This window comes from Sebastes umbrosus, chromosome 4 (assembly GCF_015220745.1).
Source record: "Sebastes umbrosus isolate fSebUmb1 chromosome 4, fSebUmb1.pri, whole genome shotgun sequence".
Taxonomy (NCBI): domain Eukaryota; kingdom Metazoa; phylum Chordata; class Actinopteri; order Perciformes; family Sebastidae; genus Sebastes; species Sebastes umbrosus.
The window spans coordinates 772441-784468 of record NC_051272.1 but is presented as its reverse complement, the minus strand read 5'-3'; the positions used below and the strand labels follow the sequence as shown (position 1 = coordinate 784468).

General features: G+C 42.4%; 1 protein-coding gene across 1 annotated transcript in view; it reads left to right on the top strand.

Annotated features, from left to right (window-relative positions):
* The window catches only part of polr3b (polymerase (RNA) III (DNA directed) polypeptide B), a 32663-nt gene extending 22665 nt beyond the window's left edge, over nucleotides 1-9998 (top strand). Inside the window, exons 22-28 of the mRNA XM_037768253.1 lie at nucleotides 1705-1822; nucleotides 2649-2791; nucleotides 5637-5740; nucleotides 6614-6780; nucleotides 8126-8239; nucleotides 8344-8517; nucleotides 9642-9998. Of these exons, the coding sequence (XP_037624181.1) occupies nucleotides 1705-1822; nucleotides 2649-2791; nucleotides 5637-5740; nucleotides 6614-6780; nucleotides 8126-8239; nucleotides 8344-8517; nucleotides 9642-9771 (950 nt within the window). The 3' untranslated portion in view covers nucleotides 9772-9998. The remainder of the gene's footprint in view (nucleotides 1-1704; nucleotides 1823-2648; nucleotides 2792-5636; nucleotides 5741-6613; nucleotides 6781-8125; nucleotides 8240-8343; nucleotides 8518-9641) is intronic.
* The last annotated feature ends 2030 nt before the right edge of the window (nucleotides 9999-12028 follow it).

Here is a 12028-nt window from a genome sequence, read left to right as displayed (position 1 = left end):
AAATATGCCAGATTTTTATTTTTTTTCTTTAATTTATGACACAATTTCAATACTTTTATCAACTATTATGGTTTATTGACTTACATAACCTTTTAGCCGGGGTTGTTGAGATTTTAGAGATATGAAGCATCTGAAGAAACTCCAAGAGATGAGCAAAAAAATCAATGTAGGCACCGGAGGACCATTTCTATTGCAGAGCTCGAAGGGTTAATGTGGTTTAATTGCTGCTGAAACATGTTGAGGTGGGACGTAATTGATCAATAGAGGAAATAAATGTTCAATTTGATACAACTTATTAAATTGTTTGCTATTGGTTGATTCTGTTTATGCTTAAATTTATGCTGATGTCATCATAACATTAGCAGAGTATCGGGCTTTCTTTATCACGGCTCCGGTTTGTGTTGACAGACACACACCACGACCTGGTGAAGGGCTCTATCATGGTGCAAGGAGTTAATTAACACACTTCATGTGCTTGCCCACAATTAATTGCTTGAAAGTAAATAAAGGGGAAGTTTTTTGTTGTTATAAGAGATTAATAAACCGGCTACAAAGAATGCAACTCTTCAGTGTTCAGGTAACGCTCAGGTAGCTTTTAAACAAACCAACTAAGTCTAATTAAAACAAGACTTGGTCTAACCGAGTATCTGTTTGGACCGTATCTGGTCAGTCTGTGAGTTTGTGGCTAAATTGTTCCACCAATAGTCAGAGGTCAGATCTTTTTTTTTTTAATTTTTTCAGATTTTTTTTTCTGACATTTTTCAGATATTTTTTTTCTGACATTTCTTTTAAATCTTTTTTTTTGTAAATTTTTTTAGATTTTTTTTCGGATTTATTTTTTCGGACATTTTTCAGATTTTTTTTTTCAGACATTTTTTTAGAGATTTTTTTTCGGACATTTTTCAGATTTTTTTTTTCGGAAAAAAAAAAGATTTTTTTTGGACTTTTTTTTAGATCCTTTTTTTCGGACATTTTTTTAGATTTTTTTTTCAGATATTTTTTTCGGACATTTTTTCAGATTTTTTTTTTCGTACATTTTTTCAGACATTTTTCAGATTTTTTTTTTCGGACATTTTTTTTCTGACTTTTTTTTAGATATATTTTTTTTGACTTTTTTTAGATTTTTTTTCGGACATTTTTTTGGATCTTTTTTTTTCGGACATTTATTTAGATTTTTTTTTTGGAAATTTTTTTAGATTTTTTTTTTTCGGACATTTTTTCAGACATTTTTCAGATTTTTTTTTTGGACTTTTTTTTAGATCCTTTTTTTCGGACATTTTTTTAGATTTTTTTTTCGGACATTTTTCAGATTTTTTTTTCGGACATTTTTTCAGATTTTTTTTTCGGAAATGTTTTTAGATATTTTTTTTAGGACATTTTTTGAGATATTTTTTTTCGGACATTTTTCAGACTTTTTTTTCAGACATTTTTCAGAAATTTGTTTTCGTCTTTTTTTTCAGACTTTTTTTAGATTTTTTTTCAGGCATTTTTTCAGGTCTATCATGTTTTGTGAACAGTTTTTTCCACTTATATCTTAATGTTTGATTGAAACTTATAATGAACTAAATGACATTCAGTAATAGTAAATGATAACATTTACTAATCAGTATATTACACATTTTATACAAGGTGAAAAGGTATTAGCATGACATACAGTATGCAAGGTTAAACGTCTTGTAAATCGTGTGTGTGTGTGTGTCTCAGGTGAGAAAGTGGAGAACAAGCAGGTGTTGGTGAACAAGTCCATGCCAACCGTCACCCAGACACCACTGGAGGGCAGTACCCAGCCAGGCCAGCCCCAGTACAGAGACGTGCCCATCAGGTGAGAGTGCACTTCAGCTCCCAACCCCACACCCACCTGTTCACAGCTTCTCTCATGTAAATACATTTACGACGTCCTTTTTAAATATGAATGTGTCCAAAACTAAAGAGATGATAGTAGATTTCTGGAGAATCCTCCGGTCTTCTCTCCTGTAAGGCTTAGTGATCGGGCTGTTGAGGTGGTGCAGCAGTACGAACACCTCGGCACGGTGCTGGATGACAGGCTAACCTCTGAGACTCAGGTGGATGCTGGATGTAGAAAAGATCATCAGTGGATTTATTTGTACCATAAACTTAGTAGTTTTAAGGTGGACAACACTTTTATGAAAATGTTTTACTCTTGTTTTATCAAGTCTGTCTTGACGTTCTCTTCTATCAGCTGGTACGGGTCGCTCACCCTCAAAAACAGGAACAGGTTGCAGGGTTTAGTCAAAGTGTTGCAGGCATCGCCCTAAACGACTTGAATCCTCTGTTCCTAAGCAGGACCTTGAAGAAGGTTCAGTCGGTCCTAGCTGATCCGAGTCGTCCCCTGTCCGATGTTCAGGTTGCTCCCGTCAGGCCGCAGATACAGTCTGCCTACATGTTGGACCGATAGGCTCAGAAATCCTTTAGTTCCGACTGCCATTGGTTTCCTAAACGATGCCCTGTAATGTTGTATGTTGTAAGCTTTTGTATTTCTTGCCTTTAATAGGATATGTATTGTGTGTGATGGCTGTGTGGTTCTGCTGACTGGACAACAAATTGCCCCTGTAGGGGATAATAAAGTTCTCCTTGACCTCGATAACGAATCCTGCCGTAAAGAAAATCCTCTCTGGTTCTCTCTGCAGCTATAAGGGATCAACAGACTCGTACATAGAGAAGGTCATGATCTCATCCAACGCCGAAGATGCTTTCCTCATCAAGATCCTCCTGAGGCAGACCAGGAGACCGGAGATAGGAGACAAGTTCAGCAGTCGGCACGGACAGAAAGGTGCCGACCTCAGCACCGTCACACTTTGAGCTCAAAGCTAAACGTGCACACTAAAGAGAGGCTGCGTTGATATTCACCATTTACAGCCTCAAATTTGAACCCTTCATGAAAGATTGTAAAACAGTTTGGTCGTCTCTGTGCCGGAGCATTTGTTGAGTCAAGTCCCAGTAGCTGTTGCTCTGTCACTGCCCCCCCGGTCCTCATCTTTCAAGAGCTCTTTTCAATTAATTGGCTCTTTGTCCTGTGCCAGACTATGCAAATTTATTACACCCCGGCAGTATTCTCACTGCTAACCGGAGAAAAAAGTGTTTACAACCTCCATTGTTTTGCAGCACCTCCCCTATAGAGGGCTCGTATGATGTTTTAATCAAAAAGCTAACTGGCGCCATGCATAATTTACTCCTCCTCATTAACGCGGTGGCCACTGGGCGGTCAGCTCGGGACGGGACAATGTCTTCTGTCTCGGGATAGTGACGGAGAGCGAGGGGTCGCCGGGGGGTTAGCTGGAGGAGATCTGGATGGAACGTCCCAGATGTGCAACTGAGCTCGTTTTCTTTAATCAGAGCAGTCACGTTGAGGTTCACAGCTGCTTTAGAGTTAAGAAATGAAACTTTATTATTTTTATTATATTGTTCCTGTTCTGCAGAATTAACCACAAACATTTACAAACATTTAAACACACTGAATCGTACATTTAATTATTTTATTACAAGTGAATTAGATCTCCCAGCTCCTCATGACTAGTCTCATAAGTCCTGGTCAGCAGAGCAGAATAAGTTAATTATTTACACACACACACACACACACACACACACACACACACACACACAGCTGTGGAGGTGGTGGGGGGGGGGGGTTGTCAGTAGTAGGGGCCCATTGTGCGAGCCGCCAGCGTGGGGCTGTATGAGCGGTGATGGAGGGCTCTGGACCCTTGCTGTTGTCTTGCCTTTCTCTGCTGATTTCATGCCTCTTTTATCATTCACTTTCACACAAAACAAACAACACCGAGGATGTCTGCTGTGGGAACTAGTGTCTCTCTCTCTGAATCTCTCTAATCACCTTCTCCTCCATTTTCCACTCTCGTTCCTCCTCCTCTCTTTCCTCCTGATATACACAACTGCCTTTTCTTTCTTTTTTATTTCCCCTTTTACCTTTTCTTCTTCTTCTGGCTCTTCTGTACTCGCCTTTTCTCTCTTTTCTTTTCTCCTTCTTCCTGCTCTTTGGATGACTTTCCAGAAAGTCGCTGTACTTGTTCCCGGTCGACATCCTGTTACTACATCCTGTTATGGCATCAACAGTGTGCCGCGTCGCCGACTGGCCGGCTCATAGTGAATTTTTCCCACGTGCGCGGATTCAATTTCTCCTCTCCAGTTGATCCCCCCTCCACTTCCTCCGAGTTAAACTGAAAGTCATGGATGTGTAATCCCGGTCTCCCTGTCAAGCTAAGCACCTTTTCTCCACTTCCTGCTCTCCTTCTCTTCTTCTCTCCTCCTTTCTCTCTTTTTTTTTTCATTTGCAAATGGGCCTACAATCTGTTTACCCTGGCCAAGGGAAGAGTGCTTCGGCCCCTCAGCAAACATTTGCACTCACACTTAAACTCCCGGCTACCGGGGCGCTCGTCCCCCCACGTCATGTGAGTCAAAAGAGGACCCTGTCTGTCCACATGAGTATGGAAATGTCTCCGCCAGAGGTCCACGCCAAACCTCCACGCCAAACCTCCGTGCAGCATTAAACACAACAAAAAGTTCTACTAGAAGTTTGACAATTTTTTTAGTCAGAACTGTGCGGTCCGTTATTTAGTGTTTGACCTTTTGGCTAAAATAAAGATTTTCTTAAAGGGACTGTTTGTAACTTCTTACACGTATTAATCATTGCTGGTCGGTGTCTCATGGTCACTCGCGTGTCTCCGCTGTTCAGACTCAGACTCCAACACAAACTACAGTGAAGCACCAAAACCTCTTGGTTGTATCTAGTGAAGCTGTTAAACAGTATTGGCCGCGGTCGGAGGACGCGGGGGAGACCGTAGCTTTGATCTCCAGGACCGGAGTCTCTGCTGTACTCTGCTCCTCTGCTCCTCTGCCTGCCTTCACTCACACACCGCGCTCCTTCTCACTCTTTCGCTCCACCTCTCACGTGCATGCTGCTCACTCCACACTGCAGAAGAGTTAGTTTAGCTCTGAGAATATCTAGTGAATGTTCAGTGGACATTTGTGCAGAAATAACTGCTGCAGCTCCTCCAGACCAACAGAGGTTTCCCGTGTCTTGTGAAGTGACGGGGCTCCGCAGAGAGAAACGTTATCGTCTCCGACCAAAACTCCGGCGTCTCCCCCGTTCCCTCCGGCCGCGGTCGGGAGGCTGAGGCGGGAAAAGCCAACACTAGGATCAGCATTGATTCATGGAGAGACCTTGGTCTGGTCAGCTAACATTACTGCCAAGCAGCTGAAATATAGAGTGATATTGTGCTTTTAGCTGACGTGTGTCTCCTCACTGTGTTGAGTGATGCTCCTTCATGTCTATGTAGAGCGAGCACAAGCGCCAGCAACAGGACGCTGACTTTAGTTGACTTAACGGACACAGGTGAAGCTGCTAACAAGACATTTCTGATTCTTACAAACAGTCCCTTTAAATATTTAAATGATTTTTGTTGAATCTCTTGTTGATTGAGTGATTAATTAATGGACACATTGTTGCAACATTAATTGAAGATTATGACTTAAAAGTGCTTTGTTGTGCTTCATCTACAGTCTCTGTAAAAGTACAGTCGTACTGCTGTGTGTGTTCAGATGTGTGTTGAGATGTGTGTTGAGATGTGTGCGTTCCCTTCAATACGTTGTGTGTGTTTCAGGTGTTTGCGGCCTCATCGTTCCCCAGGAGGATATGCCGTTCTGTGACACGGGCATCTGTCCAGATATCATCATGAACCCTCACGGATATCCCTCCAGAATGACGGTATGAACTGTGGGAGAACACATTTAGTCGGGTTGAGACTAACAATCATTTTCATTGAATAATCATTTCAGCTCTAGTATTCTGCGTAACATTTGTCCGAAAGGTTAAATCCACTTTTATTTTGGTGAGAACTTGGTGTTTTGCCACGCCGTCCCGGACCTGTAGACGGCTGTTATCAGTGAGTTCAGTCTGAATCACCTCCGGCTCTGCGTTGACCGTCGCTCTTCATAAGTTTGTGTCGGCTCTTCTGAGACAAAACACCTCATTATCCCGGCTCCTCTCCTCTCCGGGTTATCGTTGGCTTCCAGAGCACACGTCCATTGACGCGGCTAAGCAGCAATCTTACTGTTCACAAACAGATATTTGTTGCTGCGGAGACGGCTGCCAGCGAAGCCGCCGCCGCCTGTAGCAGCGTGTGGAAGTTTTATCAAACATGCACAGTACGTCTGAACTGCAGGATGGAGCTGAATGTGAATGACTTGGCCCCGGTTCTGCCTGCTCTTTTTTTTTTTTTTTGTCCCTTACACTGTAAAAACTTGAATGATCTTTACTGCTGAAGTTGTCAGTGCCAGTGTGTGTTTGCTCGCGCTGGTTGTCATGGGAAAGACTCAGCAATGTTTGGCTCGGGGAGGATGTTTCTGTGGCCTGAGAGTGAAATGAGAGTAGGTGTTTCCTTTTATGTGCCGGGGTCAGGGGTCCTCTGGGTGGCGACCTCGGTGGAATTGTTGAAATCAGTCATCCTTAGACTGCCGGTCCCACCCTAAAGGGGTACATGTGTAATCTAATCTCACCCACTTTCACTTGGTGCCAGGAGAAGAGTGTAAATCACAAAGGATTGATGTAATGAGCAGATTGTGTCTGATTCTCTGTCAGGTAGGAAAGTTGATTGAACTGCTGGCTGGGAAGGCGGGAGTCCTGGACGGACGCTTTCACTACGGGACGGCCTTCGGAGGCAGCAAGGTGAAGGATGTGTGCGAGGATCTCATCCGCTACGGATACAGCTATCAGGGCAAAGACTACGTCACCTCAGGAATCACCGGGTAACAACGAGCTCACGGTTCATCCCGTTAAACACCACTCAAACACGCATCACATCACTGACCTTCCTTCTTTACACTAAGAGTCTGTGAAGACATAAAACTCGCTTGTGATCATCGTATCCGACATACTGAACCCTTTCCTCAGAGCGATGTCGTGATGCTTCACTTTTATTTAGTTTACGTCAACAAGAATTCAATATATACTTTTAGTGGGGAATCAGCAGAGGCCCCACGATACCATATTACCACGATACCATATTACCACGATACCATATTACCACGATACTCGAGTCACGATACCATCTTAATGCGATTTTAAACATTTTGTGATATTCTGATATTGCGATAAGATATATTGCATTGTGATTAGGGATGCTAATTTTGAAAAATGTTCTTAACCGATAACCGACCCTCGTTAACCGATTATTAACCGTTAACCGACAAGATTATTAGATTGTAGTGTCGCGGTCATGCAGCCACTTTCCCAGTAAAAGTCTCCACCGCACATTTAGTTTAGTTTAGCAGGTTGTCAGCTGCGTGTCTGCCCGGTGTAACGACACTCTGTCTGTCTGGATTAACGATAGCGATTGTCCAACAAACAGTGTGTGTGTTTGTGCTACTTTAGCAGCTTCTAGCGTTGCCGGAGGCACTTCTAGCGTTGAGCAGATGTGCTGTAGTCACACACATCCGCTCTGTCAGCAGGGTTAGTTTCCGACAGACTGTGTTGTCGGTGGCGTTCTAGCTGTGAACGTAGGTGTAGCAGACAGTGTGTGTACCGTTTATTTGTCGGTGAATAAATGCTACGAGGCTACAACTCCTCCGCTCAACGAGCTATAGACGGGAGACAACTTCCTGTATCTGTAACGCCGGCTCAGACTCTATTAAGGTGGACTATTAAGGTGGACCAGCTTTTCTCCTTTAAGTGTTTTTCTCAGCTTTTTAATTGATTATCAACATTTCTTTTAACCGATAGCGTTAATCAGTTAAAATGCTTAATGTCGGTTAACAGTTAAACGGTTAATCATTAACATCCCTAATAAGGATTTATTATGCAGTTTGTCAACATCCATTTTATTTAATAAGATATATAGTTTTCACTCTGTTCATCTCAAAGTATTCATTCACATATCTGGAGGTCAGAGGTCAATGGACCCTTTTAAAATGCCTATACCATTTCTTCAACGCCAGAATTTAGCGTAACTTTCTTAATTTTCCAATCATGAAATGTTTTTTGTATTTTTACTTAATAAATGCCTGATATTCATGTTATTGAATTGTATGCTAATAAAGATATATTCTATATTGTAGTGATCTTTATGGATGCATATCTGCGTGTTCTCCTCAGGGAACCTCTGGAGGCTTATATCTACTTTGGACCGGTTTATTATCAGAAACTGAAGCACATGGTTCTCGACAAGATGCACGCCAGAGCCCGAGGCCCCCGAGCCGTTCTCACCAGGTGAAATCAAATGTTCCTGTTGTAGTTATAAAGAAAAGAGTGTTGCTCTCTTGTATCTGTATCTCTGTTACTGATGTTATTATGCGTCTGTTCCCCGCTATCAGGCAGCCTACGGAGGGCCGCTCCAGAGACGGAGGTCTGCGTCTGGGCGAGATGGAACGTGACTGTCTGATCGGCTACGGAGCGAGCATGTTGCTGCTGGAGCGCCTCATGATCTCCAGCGACGCCTTCGAGGTGGACGTGTGCGGGCAGTGCGGCCTGCTGGGATACTCCGGGTGGTGAGTTGAACACTTCTGTCGACAACTGCAGATCGGCTGACCGGTTTCTCCTGGAACTAATATACAGGCTTTAGTAAGTTATTGCAGGTCAGAGGTCAGCAACCTGCGTCTCTTCAGCCCCTCTCCAGCGGCTCCCTGTGGAGTTTTAAACCTGGAAATGAATAACTGTTCTTTGTTTACATTTTCATTTTTATTTATCATTGTTGTAGGTCTATGGTACGACGGTACGACGGAGTATTAGGGCCACATTGAGGAAAAAAAATACATCTGAGATTTAGAGAATAAAGTCATAATATTATGAAAATTAAGTAATAAATTTAAGAGAAAAAAGTAGTAATATTATAATAATAAATTCAACTTATATAGCGCTTTTCAAGAACTCAAAGACGCTTAAGTAAATAAAGTAAATAAAGTAGTGATTTTACGTGTTATTTTCTTTTTTTCTCGTAAAGTTATGAGTTTATTCTGTTTTTCAGAGGTTGTAGCGGAAGGGTTTTAAAGCTAGAGGAAGGATACTGGAATGATATGAAACTAAAACTCCTGATGAATCCATCGGTCCCAACCCGGCCATGCCATGCTAGCTTTTCAGGAAGGAGGCAAATAAAACCCTTCAAAGTTACACTAGATTTTAGTGAGGAAAAACTGTCATGTCCATTTTCAAAGGGGTCCCTTGACCTCTGACCTCCAGATATATGAATGAATATGGGTTCTATGGGTACCCACAAGTCTCCCCTTTTCAGATATACGGTATGTCTCGGATGCAGTGACACAAATGGAGCGTTTTGTAATGTTGGAGACAACCCTGCACCCGTAAAAGCTCCAAAGCGTGTGGTGAGGAAATATGTGCATGAATGGTTTAGATTCATAACGGCAGGCAGTGATGGGTGAGGGTCAGCTGAATATTTATGTAGGTCATTACACCTGACAGTGGCATGACACATATATGTAGCCCAGTTTGTCATTTATTTGGGAAGGTGGTCCTCTGAATCTTTTAAACAATCAGACGTCGGCCTCAAGTTACAGAAGGTTGAGAAGCCCCGGACTACCTGACCTGTACTCGTCCTCAGATCTGTCATTAGTCCTCTGGTTTGTCTGCAGACTGATTCTCAGTTTCTATCTTCCAGGTGTCACTACTGCAAGTCTTCCTGCCACGTTTCCTCCCTGCGTATCCCGTACGCCTGCAAGCTGCTGTTCCAGGAGCTGCAGTCCATGAACATCATCCCCCGACTCAAACTGTCGCGCTACAACGAGTGACCGGAACAGACACGCGGTCTGCGAATGAAAGGGTGAAAGGTTAGAGGTATAAAGTCTGAAACTGATGGTTTGTGTTCGCTGAATGAGCAGGAAGAAGAAACGGGCTTTATAACTATTTTTGTTGGAGTTTACAAACCAGTTCCTCCTTTATGTTGATACTTTCTCACCGTTATGTTTTTGTATTTGTACATAATAAAACAAACAAAAAAAAGATTATTTCACAATCAGCTGCTGTGTGGTGCTATTTGACTAACTTAGCATTTCCTGTTCAATAACTAATATTTAAAAAGGTATTTTGTAAAAACAAACTTTTGATCTAAGCGTGAATAACACAAGGAAAAAACGTCAGTAGTCCATGAGCACCCTCTTTCTTTTGATTTTGCGTGTTTTAGTGCTACATCCTGAGCATTGAAAGATTTTCAATGCTCAAACAAGTATTTTAGATGGTTAAAGAGACCTGAACCTTCCCTGAGCTGTACAGTAGGTAATCCATCTGAAAGTTGTTTTCCCGTCGGGGCGTCCAGGTGACGTCGCTGCGTCGAGTCCAGCCACAGACCTTTGTTACGGGTCGCACCCCTCTCGCTCTCTGCTTCTTCATTTCCTGCTTCTCTACTGTATTCTATCTAATAAATGCAAAATGCCAATAAAGTAAAAGGTAAATCACCGTTGGGTGGTAATGCAGCTGAAAGTTCACACTCAAAGGAAAAGTCTTTAGGGTCATGTGCTGATAAAAGATTTAAATAAAGTTATTTTGTTTTGGACATGATGAAAACGATAGTATGAATCTGACGGCTCTTCATGTTGAAACCGTTCAGCTGTCCAATGTTGGCGTATTGTTCTACATGGTGGGTGAAGGTGAAGGAGATCAGTGCACCAACAAACCCGAACCCGAACCCTAATCTAACCAACAACACCAACAACGCCTAACCCTAATCTAACCGACAAACCCTAACCCTAACCTTACCCTAACCCAACCCTATCCCTAACCCTAATCTAACCAACATCCCAACAACCCCTAACCCTAACCCAAACCTACCCGATACGATACGACACAATAAGATACGATGCGATATGATTATACTTTTATTGTCAGACAGGTCTGATATTTGTCTTGCATCACAGCGGCTCCATTTGCAACATCACAGAAAGGACAAACAGGGATTCAAACATTTAACATCACAATCACAGAAGACAACATTCACGGCCCTTTAACGTACGTTTGATCTGGGATTAAGCTCCATATTTAGTTTTAGGATTGACTGACTTCAGTCTAACCGTATTAAATCGTGGAACCCTGTATCTCCGTGGTTGGGGTCAGAGACGATGGTGTTAGCTAGCTTTAATATGTTATTATAACAACGGAGTGTTGTTGCCAATTAATTGTCTAATGGATTAATCAGCTAATCATTACAGCTCTATGTTTTTTACAGTTTAAGATAACATCATCATGATAATACTGAATTATCAGCCAGCTCATATTAAACTTGATATTCAGGTCAAATGTTTCCACCTATCCGCTGCCTGATGACGTCATCAGAACTAATTGGTTGCTCATAAAACCATCATTTATTGTTTTTATTTATAACCTGAGATGATTTCAGTTTCTCAGTAGATAGAGGAGGACGATGACGATGAGGAGATATAGAAACATGTAGAGCGACACCTTCATCCATGTCTATAGTTGTTTGAGTCGTACGGTTTCCTCTTTTAAACCAAAGACTTAAAGCATCAGGAGGCAGATCGGAGCAAATATGATTAAAAACAGTTATTTTATAAAACGGTTGCTATATGGTGACAGTAGTGCATGAGACAGGTAACCTGAAAAAAATCATGTTCCTCCGGTGCTCCTAACGGCATCTGCAAGATTTCACAGAAGGGAGGAAAACAAGCAGTCAGAGCTGATCTGAGGTCTGCTGTCCAGCTGCCGTCTCTGAGAGCCGGCTGTCAATCACTCTGAACTCTGATCAAACGGTCAAACTAGGCAGCGCTGATCAGATATGAATCAATATTCTGTTACGTTAATGCCTATTTCTCTCCTCACATGTTCTCAGAATCATCTTGTAGTGCACGGTTTAGCTGGAAAATGAAAACGTTTGTGACGCCACCGCCATGTTGAGATCAGTTGACGAAACACCAAGCCCCGCCCACCAGCCGGAGCTCAGCCAATAGGAACGCTCTCTCTCTCTGAAATGACCTGTGATTGGTCAAAGTCTCCCGTCACGGACTAGATGTTCTAAAGCCTGAAAACAGAGCCATG